Below are 20,550 nucleotides of genomic sequence, written 5' to 3' on the forward strand. Positions count from 1 at the left end.
CCAAACAAGACACCTTCATTAAACAAACATCTTCAGCATGTGGCAGCAGGGTAATTTCTTCAATAATCTGTTTGGTCTCACAGTTAAATGAGTCAAAACCGAGGTTGTGACCACTAGAAATGGTTATTCTGTTAACTAATAAATAAAGAGGTTGTCAAATTCTACAGTTAATTATCTTTATCATGAAAATTCATTTATTTTCTTGAAATTTTTATATAAAATTTAAGTTTTACCCCATTCTCTTCCTTTTTTCTTTCTCTTGTTTTTTTTTTTTTCTCTCTCAATCCTCAAACCCATTTCTCTTTTAAACCATGTATATCAATTTTTGCCAAACCCATCGCATGAAGTAGAAAGGATTAAGATAGTTGCACTAGGACAATTGAGTGACTCATTTAAAGAATATTGTTAAAAATATTCTGGTAAAACCCTTGTGCGTTAAAATGAAAATAGAGAACCCACCTGATTGAAACCTTGTTCATTAAAATACTGGTAAAACCCTTGTGCATTCTTTCCTCCTGGGTTTGTTCCTCTTGAGTTGCTCCTCTTTAAACAGAAAAAGTTGAACCTGGAATAACGAAAGAGGGCAAAGAGTATAATATGTAGACAAGGGGTATTTTAGTAAAAACAATGTAAATTAATTTTAAAAGGATAAAATATGTATTTTAAAAAAATGATCATGGGTTTAATGTTTTCTGTCTTGGTCATTGACAAAAGGGAGGTATTTTCTGTCTTGGTCATTGACAAAAGGAAGATATTTATCGATTTTTTCAAAAATAGGGAAAGATTTTGTTAAAGTAAAACTATAGGGGATGTTTTTATGATTGTCAAAAACTTCAAGGGAGGTTTTCGTATTTTATCCTTTTAAAATGCACTCGGTCGTATACATGTTTTCCGACCAGCTAGGCAGCTCGGATTTCCTACCCACAAGAACTCTTTGTATATTTCCTAAAAAAATCCAGAGGTCGGAGTGGTCACTTGGAGGTTGGTAGTCATTAATCGTTACGAGAGTCTATGGTCGTTGACTCATTATTTAACGCAAAGAAACACAGTTAGCTTCTACTATGGCGCTTAGAAGAGCCGCCGCAACTGCAGTTCCAAAACCAAGAAGAGATACTTCAACTCAAAGCGGCACCTCCTTTCTATCCACTGTTATTCGTCGCTCCACGGATCTACATGGAGTAACTCGGACTCACTCTACAAGCGAGTGTAGTGTTGATTTTCCTGATAGAGGCAAATTCGAAGTTTCCATCAGAAACCGATGTAAGTCGGATGCAACGAGTCTTGAAGAGTGCCTTGGTTTGTTCCATCAAATGGTTCGAATGAAGCCCTTGCCATCAATTTTCCCTTTTAACCAGATATTAGGGGTAATAGCTAGAATGAAGCATCATTACACTGTGGTTTCCTTGTATAAGGAAATGGGTTCAATGGGAATCCGTTGTGATGTTTGTACATTTAACACAGTAATTAATTGTTTCTGTCACTTGAAACGGGTGGATCTCGGCTTCAGTCTTCTGGGGAACATTCTCAAACGCGGTTTTGAACCAAGTGTTGTAACTTTCAACACTCTGATAAGGGGGCTATGTGTGGAGCATAGAATTGATGGAGCGTTGGAATTGTTCAACCAGGTAGTAGAGAAGGGATACCCATGTTGTGAAGTCACGTATGGTACAATAATTGATGGGTTGTGCAAAACAGGGAACACAGGAATGGCTCTTGGGTTGCTCAGGGAGATGGAAGAAAAGGGGAAATGCAGGCCGAATGTAAACATGTATAGTACAATTATTGATAGTCTGTGCAAAGACAGATTAGTAGATGAGGGGATTGAACTGCTTTTGGAAATGATTGATAAAGGCATGTTACCAAATGTTATCACCTACAGTTCTCTAATTCAGGGTTTATGCAATTTAGGCCGATGGGAAGAAGCTTCGAGATTTTGTAACGACATGATGGCTCATGGAATTCAACCAGATGTAGTGACCTTTAGCATTCTTGTTGATGCTCTTTGCAAAGAAGGGAAGGTCAAAGAAGCACACTCCCTGTTAGAATTAATGATTGAAAGAGATAAGGAGCCTAATACAATCACATACAGTTCACTAATGGATGGATACTGTTTGCAAGGGCAAATGGATGTTGCTATAGGAGTCTTCGATTCCATGGTGAATAGAGGGCATGAGGCTGATACAGTTACCTACAGTGTGTTGATCAATGGGTTTTGCAAGATTAAGAAGATAGATGAGGCCATGATGCTCCTAGAAGACATGCATCGCCATGGATTGAAGCCCACAATTATTACTTACAATACTCTCATCAATGGGTTGTGCTTAGTTGGGAGAATTACAGATGCACAAGAGCTCTTTAACAAGTTGCAGGATGATGGTCATAATCTAGAGATATCCACTTATAACATTTTGTTGGATGGTATGTGCAAGAACAATCATCTCGATGAGGCAATGAAGCTGCTCCATCTGATGGAAGGAAGCACAGTACTACCTGATGTTAGAACTCACAACATCATTATCGATGGTATGTTTGGAGCTGGTAAGTTTAAAGATGCCAAGGAACATTTTCACAACATATTTTCCAAAGAATTGACACCTAATACTATAACATACAATGTAATGATTAAAGGCCTTTGTAAAGAAGGATTGCTGAAAGAAGCAGAGGAATTGTTCTTGGAAATGAAAGAGAAGGGTTATCTGCCAGATGAATCCACATTTAATATTATAGTAGGGGCTTTTCTTGAGAAGAATGAGACCCATAGAGCAACGCAGCTTCTGAATGAAATGATTGAGAAGGGTTTCTCACCAAGTTCACACATTACATCACTAATAGTGAACTTGCTTGAAGTGGATGGCATAGATCGTGGATATGTAGAAATGCTCCAGAAGTTCTTGCCAAGGACAAGGAAATGAACTAAACCCAAGTTAACATTCTGCGCAGAGTGTAGCTACTCATCTCTCTGAGGGTCATATTTTATATCTTGAAATTGATAAAGGTGCAGCCTTTGCAAGAGTCTCAATATAACGCCTGAAGACTAGGTAAAACCATTCATATGTGGAGAATTGTTTTTGGATGCTAAGCTGTCAATTTGCGTTCTTGAGAGGGGTGGCTGGATGCAAACCTAACCTTTGGCTTTTTTTTCCACAAAGTGGATTTTTCTAATCTCTGAAAACAACAACCATAGAGATAGAGGTATACAAAGCATTCATATATGATGGCATTTCTCAATCTTTATATCGAAGAGAATAAGTCATAATACAGTGTATCATCTTAGGTGGGAAAATCACATATATGATGACATTTCTCAACCTATCCATTAAGTTGCATGCTACATTACTTGATATCCTGTTCCAGAATCTTGTGACCTGTAAATTTACTTGGTTGTACTTGCTGTTGCAGCTTTGCCATTCACTCTTATGGTCATTCTTCTTGTTGCCTATGGTTGTTTAGGTTCCATGCTACAGTCTTCCATAAGCAAGGTGATCTTCATTAGAAAAAAACAATGCTACAGAAGATATTCCTGTATGACTTGTCTGAGTTCTGAACTATATTTTAATGTATGCTAAAGTATCAGGTGTTGACCAGTCTGTAGAAACAATGGATACATGATTAGTTTGACATCCAAGTCCAAATGTCTACTAGAATATTAAAAAATTCATGGCCATGCAAGTGCCTTTCTGGAACTGCATTGCTGCTAGACGAGAATGATGAGGATTCCTCTCCTTCTGGGGACTGGAGTAATGAGGTTTGTTTGGGTGGTGCAGCTGTTTTGATAATCTCAAATAGTAATGCTTAATCCATGACCTCTCAACTCAACTCAACTCAACTCAACTATGCCTACCTAAAGCTCTACCAATATGAAATAATAATGTTTTTGAACTGCTGTTAACCCGGATGGTTGGACCATTCGGCCTGGGAACCATCCAGGCAGCTGGTTTCATTTTACCCCAAATCTGATCCCTGGCCAAAAACTGTTGAATTGGTCAGCGACCCGCTGACCCGGGCAGTCAAACCATCGATCCATTCAATGGTTTTGGATATTTTTATTTTTTTCATTGGAATGGGCTGTCTGTTCAAACCAGATGGTTGACCGTTGACCCGGAAACCGGTGGCCAGAATGGTTCCAGTTCCAGGTCAGTTTTTAAAACCTTGATGAAATATTAATCTTGATAATTCCTTGTCGAGAGGCAATTTAGTACTTGCTTGGTCTGATAATGGTCAATGGTTTCAGATCTATTGTTACTTGTTAGCTTGACTAGACTAACAAAGATTTATGTATTGATAACTTCTACAGTAGCAGAATAGTGTTCTATATATGCATCATTCATTATTTATGTTAATATAGGAGGTTGGACTGGGGAAGATATATTTTGACAGGTACTGAGATGTGCTCCATGATTGGAACTGGTGATGTTTGGCGAAAGAGCATAACAGCAGAGCATGTTGGAACTGGGAATAACTGAAGTTCATGAGCACAGACAGCACTGACATAGTGTGACATGTGCTCATTAGCATGCCTCACACCAACCTCAGCGCATGGCATCCGTGCTTTGAGAACATCTCTTATATTTGATGTTATCATTCATGGGAAGATGTTCCTAATGCACGACTGCACTGCACTGTGAAGTTGGTGTGAGGCCGAATTCTTTTCCGGGGGCTTCAGCTTTGATTTAGCTGCACTGAATGAGCCGCTTTGATAAGCAACTATGCTCACAGAGAATCGTTTACTTTAGATAAATTTAGTGTTTTTTTTGGAAAACAGGAAGTTCATTCCAACATGGAAAAGAGAACGACTACAGAAAAACAGGAACACCACTAACAGTGGCAACTAGAAAAGAAACTAGAAGAGACAAAAACCAAGCAACTAGCTACTAGAAGCACGAGGATCAGAACCAGCGCACAAAAGTTCAGATAGCATTAGAGGGGCTGCCTGAAAGCTACTTTTTAGCCCCAAAGCAGAAGCAGCGTGGGCAGCAGAATTTGCACTTCTGGGGTACCAGCTGAACTTGAAAATCCTGTTAAGAGAATAAAACCTTCAAAGAAGCGTTCTTGATGGCTGTCATCACCAAATATGGCTTTCCGTTTTTTTCGCCATATATGGCTTCTATATTTTCCATATTGGGCCCACCTTGCAAAGCCAGAAGCCGCTGCGTTGAAGCCCTGTCAAGTCCCAAACGAACCAGCTTAGCTGGATTTTCAGTTCAACCATTGGGATATGCTTCTCACAGAGCGCGTTACACACCGACCTCATAACCACATCCCACCGTGTATTAGGAATCTCCCATGAATGTATAGGAGATGTTTCCGACGTTCAGCCAGGACAGACTGTGAGGTCATAATGAGGCGCGTTTTTGTGAGGAGCAGATCTGGGCTCCCTCTCAAGTCCCAAACGGGTATATGCACAACGCGAGCTGAACTTTCATCTGCGTTGTAACATGTTGCTCTTTTGGGGAAACATGTAAAAGTAACAGGAGGTGGGTTAATACTCTCGTACTCATTTTTTTAAACAAAAATACTGAAAAAAAAAGCATTTTTCGACAAGTCATCTCTATTTTTTGTCTTTTTTCTCTGTGTTTTGGAGATGAAGAACAATGAAGAGAGCATCTCAATGGGTAGAAAACTAAATAGAATTTAGAGTGGGCAGTGGAAGAAAACTTGAAGGACGGTGGTAGAAAAGAAGGTTTTTGGCAAGTCATATATCCTTTATTCATTTCAGAGATCTTCGAAGACAATCAAAGCCTTCATGTACAATATATTGGAGTACAGGGGCTTGTTGTAAGCAAGAAAGACAACAAACTATCAAGGATTATGGACTTGGCGTGATATTGTTGGTGTAATAAACTATCAAAATTTATGAAGTTAGTGTCATATTGTTTAATATGGTTTAATTAATACCGTACAAGAAATTTATGTGATTTTAGAGACGTCAAAGGCATTCAAAACCTCCATGCTCAATTATTGAGGTATATGAACTTATTTTGAGTGAGCCATAATTAGGGGTGTCAACGAGCCGAGTTTTTCACAAGCTGTTCGAGCTCGGCTAGACTCTATTTCAACCGAGCTCGAGTTTGAATATATATATATATATATAATAAAATTATAGAAAATAATATATATAATAAAAATATTATAATTCTTAATTTTTTAAATATTAAATAAAAATAATTTTTATATATAATTTTTTATTTTTATAAAATATTTTTTCTCAGATCGAATTCGACTCAAACAAAGCTCAAGGTTATGAATTTTTGACTCGAACCTTATACAACCTTAGCGAGCCAAGTTCGAACCTCATACTATTCGATTGGATTCGACTCGAACTCACCCCTAGCCATAATAACCGTTTTGTGGGAAGTAGAATACTCTCTATTTGTCGTTTTTTTTTTGTTCATATTGCTGGGAAGAAGATTTTGTACAATAGGGAGGGACCGACTTAGCAGTGAAGGACTTCAAGTAGCCCATTCGATATCTGATGCTCGAAGGTGCGTTTCCTACCGGGGATCCAGCAATAATTCCCGCTCATGGCATCACATCCCCAGCCCTATTTAGCTCGAGCTTCTTCCAACGGACTGGTCTCGTCTCACAAGTCCCAACGTCACCCAGGCAGCAGGCCTGCGACGAGTTCCTCACAAGAAGCAACACTTCGGCCTCCCGGTATTTGATTGTGTAGGAGAAGACGTTCTTAGTGCTGCTTCGCTGCTCATGCTGTTCATCAGAACCAAATGGCTAAGCTTTTCCTCCGACCTCTTTGTTCTATATCTGCGCTTCGCGCAACTCTGTCTCACTTTTCCTCTACTGTCAATGTTATTCCTACTACTAAAACTGTTGAAAAACAAAACTCGAACAAGTTGTCGGAAGGTTTTCTGAGAAAGAGGTGCACGTCTGGCTCCATTACTCCTGAGGAAGCATTGGGTTTATTTGATAGGATGGTCCGAATGCAACCCTTGCCATCAATATGGTCTTTCAATCAAGTTCTGAGAGAACTTGCAAGACTGAAACATTATTCAACTGTTATTTCTTTGTACAAAGAGATGAATTCGTTGCCACTCCGGCCCAATGTTTATACGCTCACCATCCTAATCAATTGTTTCTGCCACTTGAATCGCGTGGATTACGGTCTCTCTGTCCTGGGAAGCATCATGAAACGTGGGCATGAGCCAAATATTGCAACATTTAACACTCTCATCAAGGGCCTTTTTGCCAAGCATGAAATTGGCCCTGCAATGGAATTGTTTAATAAAATAGCGGAGGAGGGGTATCCATGTACTGAGATCACCTACGGGGTGATACTCAATGGGCTTTGCAAGACCGGAAACACTGGTGAGGCTCTCGAATTGCTCAGACGAGTGGGACAGAAGGATGGATATGAACCTAACTTAGTTATGTATGCTACAATCATCGACGGTTTCTGCAGAGAGGGACTGGTAGAAAAAGCAAGAGAACTCTTGTCCGAAATGATCGAGAAAGGCATCTCACTAGATGTTGTCGTGTACACTTCTGTGATTCGTACACTTTGCAATACTGGCCAGTGGAAATTAGTTGCAGACTTTTTGAATGAGATGGTGAATCAGGGAATCACCCCAGATGGCGTAGCCTTTGAGACACTAGTTGATGGTCTTTGCAAAGAAGGAAGGACTGTAGAAGCAGTTTCCTTGTTAGAAAAAGCAATGCATCAATATGGGGAACCGAATGTTTTTACTTACAACTCTTTGATTCGTGGGCTATTCAATTCAGGACAGTGGAAAGAAGCCAAAAGATTGTTCAGTGAAATGATGGAACGACAGATCTCACCAGATGTGTTTACATCAAGTATATTGGTGGATGGTTTCTGCAAAGAAGGGATGACCAGAGACGCACACGAACTGTTAGATGTAATGATCCAAAGAGGTTTGGAGCCTGATATAGTCACATACAATTCTTTGATTGATGGGTACTGTTTAGTCGGTCAAATGGATGAGGCAAAAGAAGTCTTCACATCTTTGAGTGGAAGATGTAACCCAAATGTCAGAACTTACAATATCTTGATCAATGGCTATTGCAAGAAAAGGCGGATGAATGATGCCATGCAGGTTTTCAAAGAAATGAGTCAAAAAGGATTGATGCCTAATGTTTTTACTTACTGCACTCTTATAAGTGGGTTCTGCAAGGTGGGCAAACTTGTGTCTGCTCAAAAGTTCTTCACTGAGATGAAAGATCAAGGCATATGTCCTGATCTCGTTACATACAATACGATGTTGAATGGGCTATTCAAGAGCCATTGTCCCGCTGAGGCAGTTGCTTTATTTGATGAGATTAAAAGCTCTCAATTAAAACCTGGTATAATAACTTATAACATCCTTATTAGTGGCTTGTGCAAATGTGGTGAATTTGAGGCTGCAAGGAAAATATTTTACAGCTTATTTGAATTGGGATTGGAGGCTAAAGCTAGAACATACAATATAATGATTGATGGGCTCTGTAAAGAAGGGCTGTTGGATGAAGCTAGTAAAATGCTTATTGACATGGAGGAGAAGAGTTGCCCACCTGATCAGACCACCTTCAATACTATAGTCCATGTATTTCTTCAAAAGAAAGAGACCCAGAAAGCAATGCAGCTACTTCATAAAATGGTTGAGAGGGGGTTCTCACCAAATACTTCCATTGTACAGATGTTAGCAAACCGATTATCAGCATGATTCAGATGGTGACTGTCCGGAAATGCGTTGCATTTTCTTCTTTTTTCTAAATGGACAAAAAGAAAAGCAGAATGGAAAAACTGAGTGACAAAGGACTAGTTAAAATGTTTATTATGTCTATCATGATGAAATCCACAATTTTAACATATATGTTCTTTGGTTCTCTATGAGATAGGGACAGTTTGGAGTTTCTCATTGAAATGCAAAGTTTTGAACAACATTTTCGTATCTTCACATAAAATGGTGCAGAACTCAAAATCTGAATTGCCCTGGACTGCCGTAATACAGAGGTGTTCAAAGTGAGGATTCATAATTTTGGAGAGTCAGCATGGCAGGCATTTCCATAAATCCATCCGATTTACATTGTGGCTGTGTTCAATAAATATGCATTGATTCACATGTTCCCCCCAAAGGTGGGGTGCCCATGCAACACTAGCAGAATATACTTTTGTAAAATGACTTGCATAAGTTATTGTGGATCTGGACATGATGTTGCAATTCCTAATGTCCAATTATGAAACTTCTCCATCGACTGGTAGTTCATTTTCTTATTTGGGCCCCTGTGGGTGGCTCTCTGACAATGAATTAGAAATGTGATGAATGGCCATCTATAATCGCATATATACATATGTGCACTAAACGGCACTGATCAACAATATATTGATTAAAGGGCAAATATCTTAAAATACCCTTATGGTTTAGCTAATTGACTAATTATACCCCTACTGTTTAACTATTGTATTAAACCACCTCTATTTCTGATGGTCCATCTCATGACCTTCTTCACTAAGGCCATGCCATTACATTGGACCTTGAAACCCCTGCAACCCCTAAAATGCTGGATTGAGCGGTCGACGGAGAGAGGTGGGAGATCTCAGAGCAGCTCCAGAATTTTCGAACATAAGAGGGTAATATTGGGTTTTTAGAAATTTGCCCTTGATTAAATTAGAAGGAAAGGTATCCAGTCAATGTAGTCATCCACATGGCAATGACTCAATTATGGACGTGTCATGTTGGCAATGAGTTTCGTGTTGATATAGGTTTTGCTTGTTACCAATTGGTTGATCAATACAAATTGTTGTTTCTACCTCAAATGTCAAATTTGACATATCAATGATGAGTACTCTTTTTCTAGTCAATGTGATGCACATAAGATGTGACAAGATATATTTTTCACCAAACACATCCATAATGATCCTTAATACTACCTAACACATCCATAAGAATCCCTAATACATTGCCCCGAGAATGACTAGAATGATTATCAGAACAACTCAGAAAAGGAAAGATCAGAATTTGTGATCACCAACTAAGCATCAATCACATCATTATATATTAGGAAAACACAAACGGAATATTTCAAGTTTTCAGTTTCCACCATCCAAGCATCTACAGTCGGTTGGACTATCATAGTTGTAGTACATGCATCAGGTGAGAAACTCTAGCAAGCATAATATGAAGGTGCATTATTGCCTTTTCCACTCCTTTGTCTATGTTTGTTGTGATGCAAAACACTGATATACCGTAGTAAATGCAAATGGGTGTGAAAACCATGAGTGCAAATCTGGTTCAGCCATGATTTGGCGTTTGCACTCGTTTATTTGTTGTAGGGAGAAAATGTGGGTACATTTTCCCAATCCTTTGTTTGGACAACTGAAATGACAGCAAGATTAGAATTTGTGATCACCAACTAAACATCAGCCACATCACTATCTCCATTGTCATTAGGAAAACACAAATTGGCTATTTCAAGTTTCCACTATCTCTAGAGTCTGGTCATCAACAGTCAGTAGATTAACTAATGATAATTGTGGTATATGCATCAGGTGAGAAACTCTCTCAAGCATAATGTGAAGGAGCATTATTGCCTTTTTCACTCCTTAGACTGTGTTTGTTTGTGGTGCAAAACACTGATGTATTACATTAAATGCAAATGGGTGTGAAAACCTAGAGTTCAAATCTGGTTAATCCATGCATTAATTTTGTACTCATCTTGTTTGTTTGTTACAGGGAGCAAATGTGGTTGCAGTTTCCCAGCATTTGTTTGGACAAGTGAAATAACAATAAGAATAAAAAAAATCCAATAGAAAATGTTTTCAAGTCATTGGCTTATTTACATCAATCATGTGACGGTGCAAAGTTTGTATCCATATCTTGGAAGCAAGCTTTGCATCCATTTTGAGACTAAACACAAATTTCAATACACATTTGCAGCCTTTTTTCAAAGAAATTTTTATGTCCAAAAAATATTGAAAATACTGTTTTCTGCATAATCCTTCTCTTTAATTTTTAGCATTGAATTTTAGGTTTCCTTCACAAACCTTCTTTGTGTGGGACATTTATTGTTGCACTACATGTCTAAACACTAGGTTCTAACCCTTTGGTAGAGATGGTACTCAGAAGTTCCTTTGCACATTCATGAATGAGTTCATCTCATGAAACATTTAAAATTTTTAATGTCTCTGACAAACTTGTCGCACAAGTCATCCATCAATATGGATTCATATAGAGTATGGATATAGAGATGGGCTTTGAGCACATGCCAGCAGTGACAACTACGAATTGAGCAAATTATGAAGGATATAAAAGTGAAAGGAAATTAAAAATAACGGATCAGAATTGGTGCTTACCAACATAGCTCGGACACATCCCATGGTTTTGTCATTAGGAAAATATTTACAGAATATCTCAAATTATACATTGTCGGGGGAGGGGTAGCCCATTCCCCAACCCTGGTGGAGGAGGGATTCAATCCCAAGTCTCCACTACAACCAGCACCAGCCAGTTGTTACCTTGCAATCAACTGTCATAGTTGTGCTATGTACATTGGGTTTTTAACTTCTCTCAACCATGTAATCAAGAAGCTATAATGTCTTACTCGTTTCATTCACTCGGATAAAGCCTCGAACCATAGTGTTCAAAGTGACATCATCTGGTGCATAACCACTTCTTTCCATTTTCAATAATAAATCCTCCGCTTCCTTGAAAAGACCTTCTCTACAAAAGCCATTAATCATTGTATTATACGTCTTAACATTAGGTTCTAACCCTTTGGAAGTGATAGTACCAAAAAGTTCTCTTGCATCTTCAAGCTTACCAGCTTTGCATAATCCATTAATAAGAATGGTGTAAATAACAATGTCAGGAATCAACCCCTTAGTTTCCATCTCATGAAATAACTTTATTGCTTCAACAAGACAGTTGTTATTGCACAATCCATCCATTAATATTGAATATGTATATAAACACGGGTTCTGCCCACAAACCTGCATCTCACTGAAGAGTTCTTGTGCAGACACAATTCTTCCTGCATGGCATAACCCAGCTATAAGAGAGTTATAAGTAGTAGTGTTTGGCATCACTCCCCTGAGGGTCATTTCTCTGAAAATCTTCATGCCTTCATCTATCTTTCGATTCTTGCAATGCCCATTGATTAAAATATTGTACGTAACTACATCAGGCTGGCAACCCCTATTACACATTGAAACAAAGACTTCCCTTGCCTCCTCCATTTGTCCTTGCAAGCAGTATCCATCCATCAATGCATTGTATGTGGTTGTATTGGGTTTTTCACCTCTTTGAATCATTAGTTCTAATAGCTCATATGCTTCTCTAGCCATCCCTTCCTTGGAAAGATCATCAACTAGTGTGTTAAAAGTAACTACATCTGGCAAGGTTCCTTGTAGAACCATTTCATTTAGTAACCTCACAGCTTCTTTCCGTTGACCTGAATTGCATAAACCATGAATTAGAGAATTGTAAGTGAATCTATTAGGCTTAACACTTCTTTGGATCATTATGTCTAATAGCTCACATGCTTTTCTAGTCATCCCTTCTTTGCAAAGACCATCTATCAGCACGTTAAAGGTAACAACATTAGGCGAGACTCCCTGCCCGACCATTTCATTTAATATTCTTGTAGCTTCTTTCCATTGACCTGCACTGCACAATCCATGAATCAAAGAATTATAAGTAACATTATCAGGTCTAATACCTCTTTGAATCATAACGTCTAACAGTTGATATGCTTTGTTAATCATCCCCTCTTTGCACAGAGCATCCACCATCGTGGTAAATATAATAACATCTGGCGAGATTCCCTGCTCAACCATTTCACTAAACAACATTGTAGCTTCTTCCAACTGGTCAGAATTGCACAAGCCATGAACTAAACAAGTGTAAGTGATGACATTAGGTTTCTGACCTCTTTGAATCATGACCTTCATTAGTGCTCCTGCTTCTTTGATATCCCCTTTCTTGCAATGAGCCTTTATTAAGATGTTAAAGGTTCTTGTATTTGGTGAGATCCCACGATCCATCATGTCTTTGAAAATTTTCCCAGCTTCTTCCCACAGGTCTAAATTGCACAGGCCATGAATTAGACAGTTGTAAGTTATGACATTTGGCAGAATTCCTTTAGCAATCATTTCTGAGAAAAGCTGAAGACCTTCATCCGCTAGTCTGTCCTTGCAGAGACCATCAATGATCGTGTTATATGTTATAGCATCAACCTTGAAATTCTCCTTTCCTTCCATCTTCCTAAGCAACTTAAGAGCCACGCTAGTTCGTCCTGTTTTGCAGAGTCCATTAACTATTATCCCATAGGTAACTTCATCACATGCGTATCCATTGTCCTCTATTTTCTTTATCATCTCCATGGCCTCCACTACTTTATCCTCCATCACTAGCCCCTTGATCAGAGTATTTATTATTACAAAACCTGGCCCATACCCACGTTTCAAGATGTTCCCGAAGACGGAGAAGCCGAAGTCCACCCGATTCAAGTGACAGAAACAATTAACTAAGATATTGAGCGTACATGCATCAGGTTGGATTTGACAGTAGCCCATCTTCTTATACAGAGAGAGCACAGAGGGGTACTGTTTCATCTTGGCGATGGCCGCTAATATATGATTAAAAGCAAAAACCGAAGGCGTGGGTCGCATTTGAATCATGCGATTGAAGAAACCCATTGCATCATCAAGGCTAATGGATCCTGATTTACACTTAATTTTCACTAGATTCTCGAACTGAGTATGACTCGATATATCAGGAGCTAAGCTACTAGAAATATTGCTGATAGAAAAAGATTGTAGATAAAGATAGCTACTAGTAACAGTAGAAAGAATTCGAACTGGAAGAAGAAAACCGTTAATACTGGACTCACCGGAGCAAATATGTAGTATGATGCTTTCCCTTCTTGTCATTGTTTACGTCGGACACGAAGAAACCATAGCAAACCCCACCACGACGGACGGCCGATAATTTTGGTATCAACAGTGATACCAAATTTACAGACTACAGAGACAGAGTAGCTCATGCTCTTGCTTTTTTTGGGTAAAAGATTTAAACCTCCCCTGAGGTTTCTTCTAAATACTAAAACCTCCCCTCATTTTCTTTTAAGGACTTAAACCTCCCATGGCAGAAGAACACACCGTCATATTTCGTGGGACCAATAAAAAGACTTCTTTACCCTTAAACATTCTTTAAATTTTCAAAACATGTGAAAAGCCAATTCAAAAATGTTCACGTAACTAATAAAAATAATTCCGTCTCACCATTCACCTTTGATTTGTGCTCAAAGCCTTTCTTGTAGATCTTGAATATTGAATCCTGACATTAGCGAAAGGGAGATGCGAAGGGCTTTTTCTAAACAAGGTGAAACATAAAGTGTGAAGTTCATTTTGTGCTTATTTTTATTGTTGGTTTGTGAATATGGAGAGACCATGAGACTCGGTTTCTAATTAATGAGAACCGTTTGAGCATTCGGTGCTTGATCCACTGATAAGTTCCTTTTGTTTTCAATTTTTCTGTATATTTCAGCACAGGTGTGTCTTTTCAAAGAAATAACATAGATGTGACCAGAAAATGAATTTTTGATCAGGAAACTCATTGGAATATGGAGGATGTGTTGTACTAACTGTTGTTGAATGCAATGATACAGAGGAGACAGGGTTCTATTTCCTGAGGACTATATTGATTTTACTTTGAAAAGGTAACGTATTGAGAGAGAAAAAGAAAGAGCAGGAAGATGAGTCAAAATAGGGCCTTCCTTTTGACTGAGAGAGAGAGAGAGACATGAAAGAGTAAACAAAAACTACAATCTCAGACTAAACCCAAGAATTTTTACTACGATCTTTGAGGATTCCATTGTACAAAGCCATCCGATTTACAGCTTTCACTGGGCTACGTTACGAATCTCAAACTTCCAAGCATGATTCAATGTCCAAAAGCTCATATCTATTCGTTGTACAAAGTAAGGGCTTAATCCTCAAAAAATGGCAGTATTTCTTGTCAATGAATGCTGCTCAACGCATACTGAACTCTGGACCTTCAGATTTGTTGTTGATGAGGTCTGCTATATTTTGCAGTTGTGGCCGAACGAACATCCATCTGATGAGGGAGAAAGAGGGGTGGGTAGAAAAAATTACGAAGAGAGAAAAGGGATCAACCGAATCATTTGGGAATTTTGATCAAGGGTATAATTGGGATTTTGAAATAATGCCAGACCGCACATTATGCCACATGTAAACGATTCATAACAGTTGGTTAAAAGAGGGTAATATTTGTCTAATGAAATCATCAATGGGGGAGGTTTAAGTCCTTTCTGAAAAATAGGGGAGGCTTTAATATTTATAGGAAGGGTTCGACTATGTTATAAAAAAGATATGATTTCCGAAAAACAACTTACCAATAAACTAGAATCATAAATATGGTAGCAAATCAGATATTATTTATTAAAATTCATAGATAGGTTTTGATTGGTCAAACTCATTATATAATGCATCTTACACTAACCTTATAGTACATTTCAGCCATGCTGATACCGTAAATTTTTATTCATGATTGATGTTCTCAATGTATGGCTGAAACATGGTCGGTGTAAGGCACATTGTGTTAGGAGCAGATCCGATTTCCTATTGTGGCTCATCTATAATTAATTACTTATGTACTTTCAATTTACCACATAGACTCCCCTTTACAATGGGGTTAGTGACAATTACCCCATACTTTAATTTGGGATAAATATCCTCTTGAACTTTCACTTAGGCTTCTACAATATAACTACATACAAAATATAAGGTTTTGCATTCTACATATTTGTATTTCTACTTTTAAATTGAGCTTTAGTGATAAATACCCCCTCTATTATAGTTCCATCAGTTTACTTCGAGAAGTTCTTATTTAGTTATTTAAAATCTTTTAATCCCCAAGGTAATCTTTTTCTTATTTATTTGAATGATTTATAATTTGATTAATTTTCTAAATATAATATTTGATGGAGGACGATTTGACCCAACCTATGAAATGGTGACACATGGACACTGACTCAGCACGAGTGACAGCTCAGCGTGGTAGCCTGGTAAGACCAAGTGACGGGCCCATAAAGCAGCTTGCTACATTGTAGCTCACAAAAGGAGAAGCTCGCCACAATGCGAGCTCCGGGTTCCCCAAGCTACCTTTGAAGAGATACTCCGAGGCAACTTTAGCTCGAGCTAAAGTTATTAGCTCGTCCGAGCTCCCAAGCAGACAAGTCATCCCAAGGAGCAATTCTACTAAGGATAATCCTGGAGTGTTCCAAGCTCGCTACACAATAGCTCGCGAATGAGCCGCATGAGCGCTCCTCAGGAAGCTTCTGACTGACAGGCCGTACTGGTCAGACTGTGCCATATCCCTTACAGACGGCGCAATCCCAGTCCTTTCGGCAGTTTGCGTCCACGTCTCTCAGCAGGCAAAGGCGTGCCTACCACTTTGGAGACGTGTCACTCACCCGGGCGAGACGTACGCCACAACGGCCACCTGCGCAACCCAGGCAGGTAACGGCTGTGGCAGGAGCCCAGTGGCGGTTATGCCCGACCTGACGTAAGTGCCCCTATAAAAGCCCTCAGAGCAGGAGAGAAACTTTTTCTTGACACCTCTAACCTCTCGAGTATAGTGAGAACGCGCTATCTGCACTCTTAGCCCTCGCCTCCTTTTTGCTTCTCCTACAGAGTACTAACTTAAGAAGCATCGGAGTATCCCCACCGGGTAAACTCCCCGGGGACTCTTCTTCTTCTTCATCTCAGGTACCTTCCAGGAGCCACGTGAGTGCCAGCTAGGAGTGACCGGATCGCGCTACATCATTTGGCGCCGTCTGTGGGAAACGTTTCGAAAAGCCTTTCTCTAAACTTTCACATCTCTTTACTCTTCAAAAATTCAATACTCATGGCTTCCTCTAGCAACATCGGACGAAGCATGGAGATGGATAACTCTAGGGAACAGCCCCAACTTCCTACTGTCTGCATCGGACAGTTCACCGTCCCCCTCTCAGCGGACGGGATCCCTAGTTTGAACATGCCTCTTACAGGGGCACCCGTCGTTGCTCCACTCCCTACTACAGTCGAAACAACCTTCACTGAACCCTTGGTTGTGCCCCCAGTGGCCTGCCCGAACCAACTGGAAGATTTGGTGAAGTGCATGCAGGCCATGCAGGCTCAACTGCAACAACAGTTTCAACTCTATCAACAACAGGTGCTACACCAGGTCTCCCAGTACCAGTATCAGCAGCAATTTCCCCAGTTGCCTCAGCCTCAGCTTCAGGAATTGCAGCTCCCTCCTCGGTGCCCAGCCTCACAGCGGGCTAGGTCCCATCGTCAAGAGGAGCACCTTTCTCGCCAAGGAAAGGCTCCCCAGAACCCTCCAAGGAGCCAGGCCTCCTCCCACGGCAGACAGGAAAGACCGGCCTCGCCACGGGCGGTCAGGTCGAAAGGACCCCAGCTCGCCGAGTCCACATCGCATCAGCCCTCCAAGCCCGATACCCCGTTCTTAGAGAACCGGTTCAAGATTCTGGCCGTAGGCTCTAAGCAGGATCCCTCTGTCCGCAGTCATCACCAGCGGCCCGAACTACTTCCTACACACACCATCCTGGACAGCACAGAGGTGAGCAGCACAAATTCCGAGCCCGCCAAGAAACAGAGACGCCGCCACCGAGCTCGCCGGTCTGCCACCCACGACCTGTCCGAGCTCAGAGGCAAAGAAGCAAGCTCGGCGAAGTCAAGGCTCCCATCCTTTCAGTTCAATCCCCCTATCTCCCGAGCTACTGGCAGTCCCAATGCCTAAAGACTTTAAGCTCCCCCCTCTTGACAAGTATGATGGGTCGTTCGACACAAATGACCACGTAGATGCCTTCTAGTCGCAGATGCACCTGGCATGAGCCAGCGAGTCGTGCATGTGTGTGGCCTTCTCCACTACTTTTAGAGGAGCAGCCTGTACATAGTACCGGAACCTGACACTTGGATCGGTAAAAAGTTGGGCGGAGTTTGCGCAAGCCTTCACGTCCCACTTCGTCACTAGCAAACGGTGTTTGCGAACTGAAGAGAGTCTCCTCAGCATAGTGCAGAGAGAGGGAGAACCCATTCAAAGTTATATCAAGCGGTTCAACGATGCGTGCATGCAGATACCGTGCCTGGACCCCGCCGTGCGCCTCGCAGCAGCCAAGAAAGGCGTGACGCATAAGGAGTTCAAATGGCACATGGTCGTCAACCAACCAGCGACCATAACCGAATTTCTTAAGCTCGCGGATAGGTTCATAGCCACCGAAGAGGAAATCAACCAGAAGGGCTAGGGCACGCCCGAAAAGAGGAAGAGGGAAGGAGAGCCTCCCAGTCAAGGGGACAGCCGAAAGAAAAAGGATGCAGCTCGGGGGGCAAAGCCGGGTCAGTCGTTCCGAGCTCCTGTAGCGGACTGAACTAATTACACCCCACTGAACGAAGTGGGCTGAAATCCTAATGGCGATCAAGGATGCCCCGTATGTGAAGTGGCCACCCCGTTTGAGGGGAAATCCCAATGAGAGAAATAAGAATTTGTACTGTAGTTTTCACAGAGATCACGGTCACAGCACTAAAAATTGTAAAAACCTCCGCGACGAGATAGAGGAGCTCATTCGTCGTGCATATTTGAGGAACTTTGTACAAAATAATAATAGTAATAATAAAGCAGGTCGGCAAGAGAAGCACGGTAAGGATGCTCCCGAGTCCAGCGGCAGGCCGGCCGAACAGCCACATAGGCAGCCTCCGGAAGAGAGGTCGGTTCGGGGGACCATCCACATGATAGTGGGAGGTTCGATCATCGCGGGTTGTACTTCAGCAGCAGCTCAAACGTCAGTTCGTGAGGCCACCCGGGAAGAACAAAATCCTCCAAAGCGACCGAGGACAGAAGAGCCAATTTTCTTCACAGAAGATGATGCGCGAGGGGTCCACTACCCCCACGATGACGCGTTCGTAATAAAGCAGAGAATCAACGACTTCGAGGTCAGGCGCGTACTCGTTGAATCGGGCATCTCGGCCGACATCCTCTTCACAGCTACGTTCGACCAGCTTCAGTTGCAGAGAAGCGACCTGAAGTTTGCGAACACTCCTTTGGTGGGCTTCAGCGGAGAAGAAGTTCAGCCCCTTGGGAAAATAACAGTACCTGTGGAAGTCGGCACCTGAACTTGCATAGTTAGATTCAAAAACGACTTCCTGGTGGTCGCGACCCCCTCCCCATACAATGCCATAATAGGCCGGCCGATCACCTATGTCCTGCGGGCGGTGGTTTCCACCTATCATTTGGCTATGAAGTTCCCAATAGACTTCGGTGTGGGGGTAGTGCGGGGCAACCAGCTCGAGTCCCACAAGTGCTATGTCGCCGCCCTGAAGGGAAAGACCAAGGTGGCCGACGACCTCGAACTGGAGCGACCTACGGAGCTAGGCAAAAAATGAGCCGTGCCCACGGAAGAAACAGTCGCAGTCTCGACCTCAACGGCTGATCCAGCTCGGACGGTTCAGATCGGTGCTTCCGTTCAGGAACCTCTACGATCCGAACTGGTAAACTTCTTACTTCAAAATTTAGATATTTTTGCATGGTCCGCGGCAGAGATGCCCGGTATAGACCCCGACCTTATGACTCACAAGCTGAATACTGATCCTGTAGTTAGGCCCGTTAGACAGAAGAAACGCAACCTAGCCCCGGAGCAGTGGAAAGCGGTCGACAAGGAGGTCGAGAAGCTCCTCACAGCTGACTTCATAAGAGAAGTCCACTACCCTAGTTGGGTAGCCAACCCCCTCTTGGTAAAGAAGGCCAACGACAAGTGGTGCATGTGCGTCGACTACACCGACCTAAACCGGGCTTGCCCAGAAGACTGCTTCCCACTCCCAAGAATTGACCGCTTGGTGGACGCGACCTCAGGGCACAAGTTGCTAAGTTTCTTGGACGCCTATTCGGGCTATAACCAAATCAAGATGGACCCGGTGGACGAAAAAAAGACTGCCTTCATCACGGAGTTCGGTCTATACTGTTACAAGGTTATGCCCTTCGGGTTGAAAAACACAGAGGCAACCTTTCGAAGGCTTGTAAATAAGTTGTTTGCGCCACTAATTGGCAGAAAAGTAGAATGCTATGTAGACGACATGGTCGTCAAAACTCAATTTTCACATGAATTAATACAAGACTTACATTCTGTTTTTGAAATTTTGCGTAAGTTGAATATGAGACTGAACCCAAACAAGTGTGTATTCGGTGTGACCTCGGGCAAGTTCCTAGGATACATCGTTAACCGGTGTGGCATTGAGGCCAACCCGGACAAAGTTAAGGCCATCTTAGATATGAGACCACCCTGGAAGTTGGAGGTTCAGAGGTTGAATGGTCGCATAGCCACCCTGAGCCACTTCATGTCCAAATCGGAGGACCGCTGTCTGCCATTCTTTAAGGCAATCAAAAGCAAAGGGTTCGAATGGACCCAAGATTGTCAGCTCGCATTTGACGAGCTCAAGAAATACCTCGCTAGTGTGTTGATCTTAACCCGGCTAGAGGAGGGCGATATTTTAGAACTATACCTCTCGGCAATCGACGAAGTGGT

The 20,550-nt window shown here is 41.5% G+C and overlaps 2 protein-coding genes across 6 annotated transcripts; one reads left to right on the forward strand and one right to left on the reverse strand.

Annotated features, from left to right (window-relative positions):
- The first annotated feature begins 913 nt into the window (after positions 1-913).
- LOC104612458 (uncharacterized) lies at positions 914-8,896 on the forward strand. Its single transcript, XM_088899455.1, has 4 exons — positions 914-2,898; positions 3,400-3,479; positions 3,671-3,745; positions 6,687-8,896. The coding sequence occupies exons 1-4, from the start codon at positions 1,062-1,064 to the stop codon at positions 8,673-8,675; spliced, it is 3,981 nt and encodes a 1,326-aa protein (XP_088755581.1). The 5' UTR covers positions 914-1,061; the 3' UTR covers positions 8,676-8,896.
- Positions 8,897-11,258: 2,362 nt separating this feature from the next.
- LOC104612403 (uncharacterized) lies at positions 11,259-14,227 on the reverse strand. 5 transcript variants are annotated; one of them, XM_088895054.1, is made up of 3 exons: positions 12,880-14,062; positions 12,490-12,612; positions 11,259-12,402 (listed from the first exon to the last, which is right to left on the reverse strand). In XM_088895054.1, the coding sequence occupies exons 1-3, from the start codon at positions 13,880-13,882 to the stop codon at positions 11,540-11,542; spliced, it is 1,989 nt and encodes a 662-aa protein (XP_088751180.1). In that variant the 5' UTR covers positions 13,883-14,062; the 3' UTR covers positions 11,259-11,539. The 5 variants fall into 5 exon arrangements, with proteins under 5 accessions (XP_088751180.1, XP_088751179.1, XP_010278103.1 ...); XM_088895053.1 differs by having other exon boundaries at positions 11,259-11,672; positions 11,773-14,227; XM_010279801.3 differs by having other exon boundaries at positions 11,259-12,612; positions 12,880-14,219.
- Positions 14,228-20,550: the final 6,323 nt, after the last annotated feature.

The sequence above is a fragment of the Nelumbo nucifera genome, chromosome 1, assembly GCF_055504915.1.
Source record: "Nelumbo nucifera cultivar China Antique chromosome 1, China Antique-T2T, whole genome shotgun sequence".
NCBI lineage: Eukaryota > Viridiplantae > Streptophyta > Magnoliopsida > Proteales > Nelumbonaceae > Nelumbo > Nelumbo nucifera.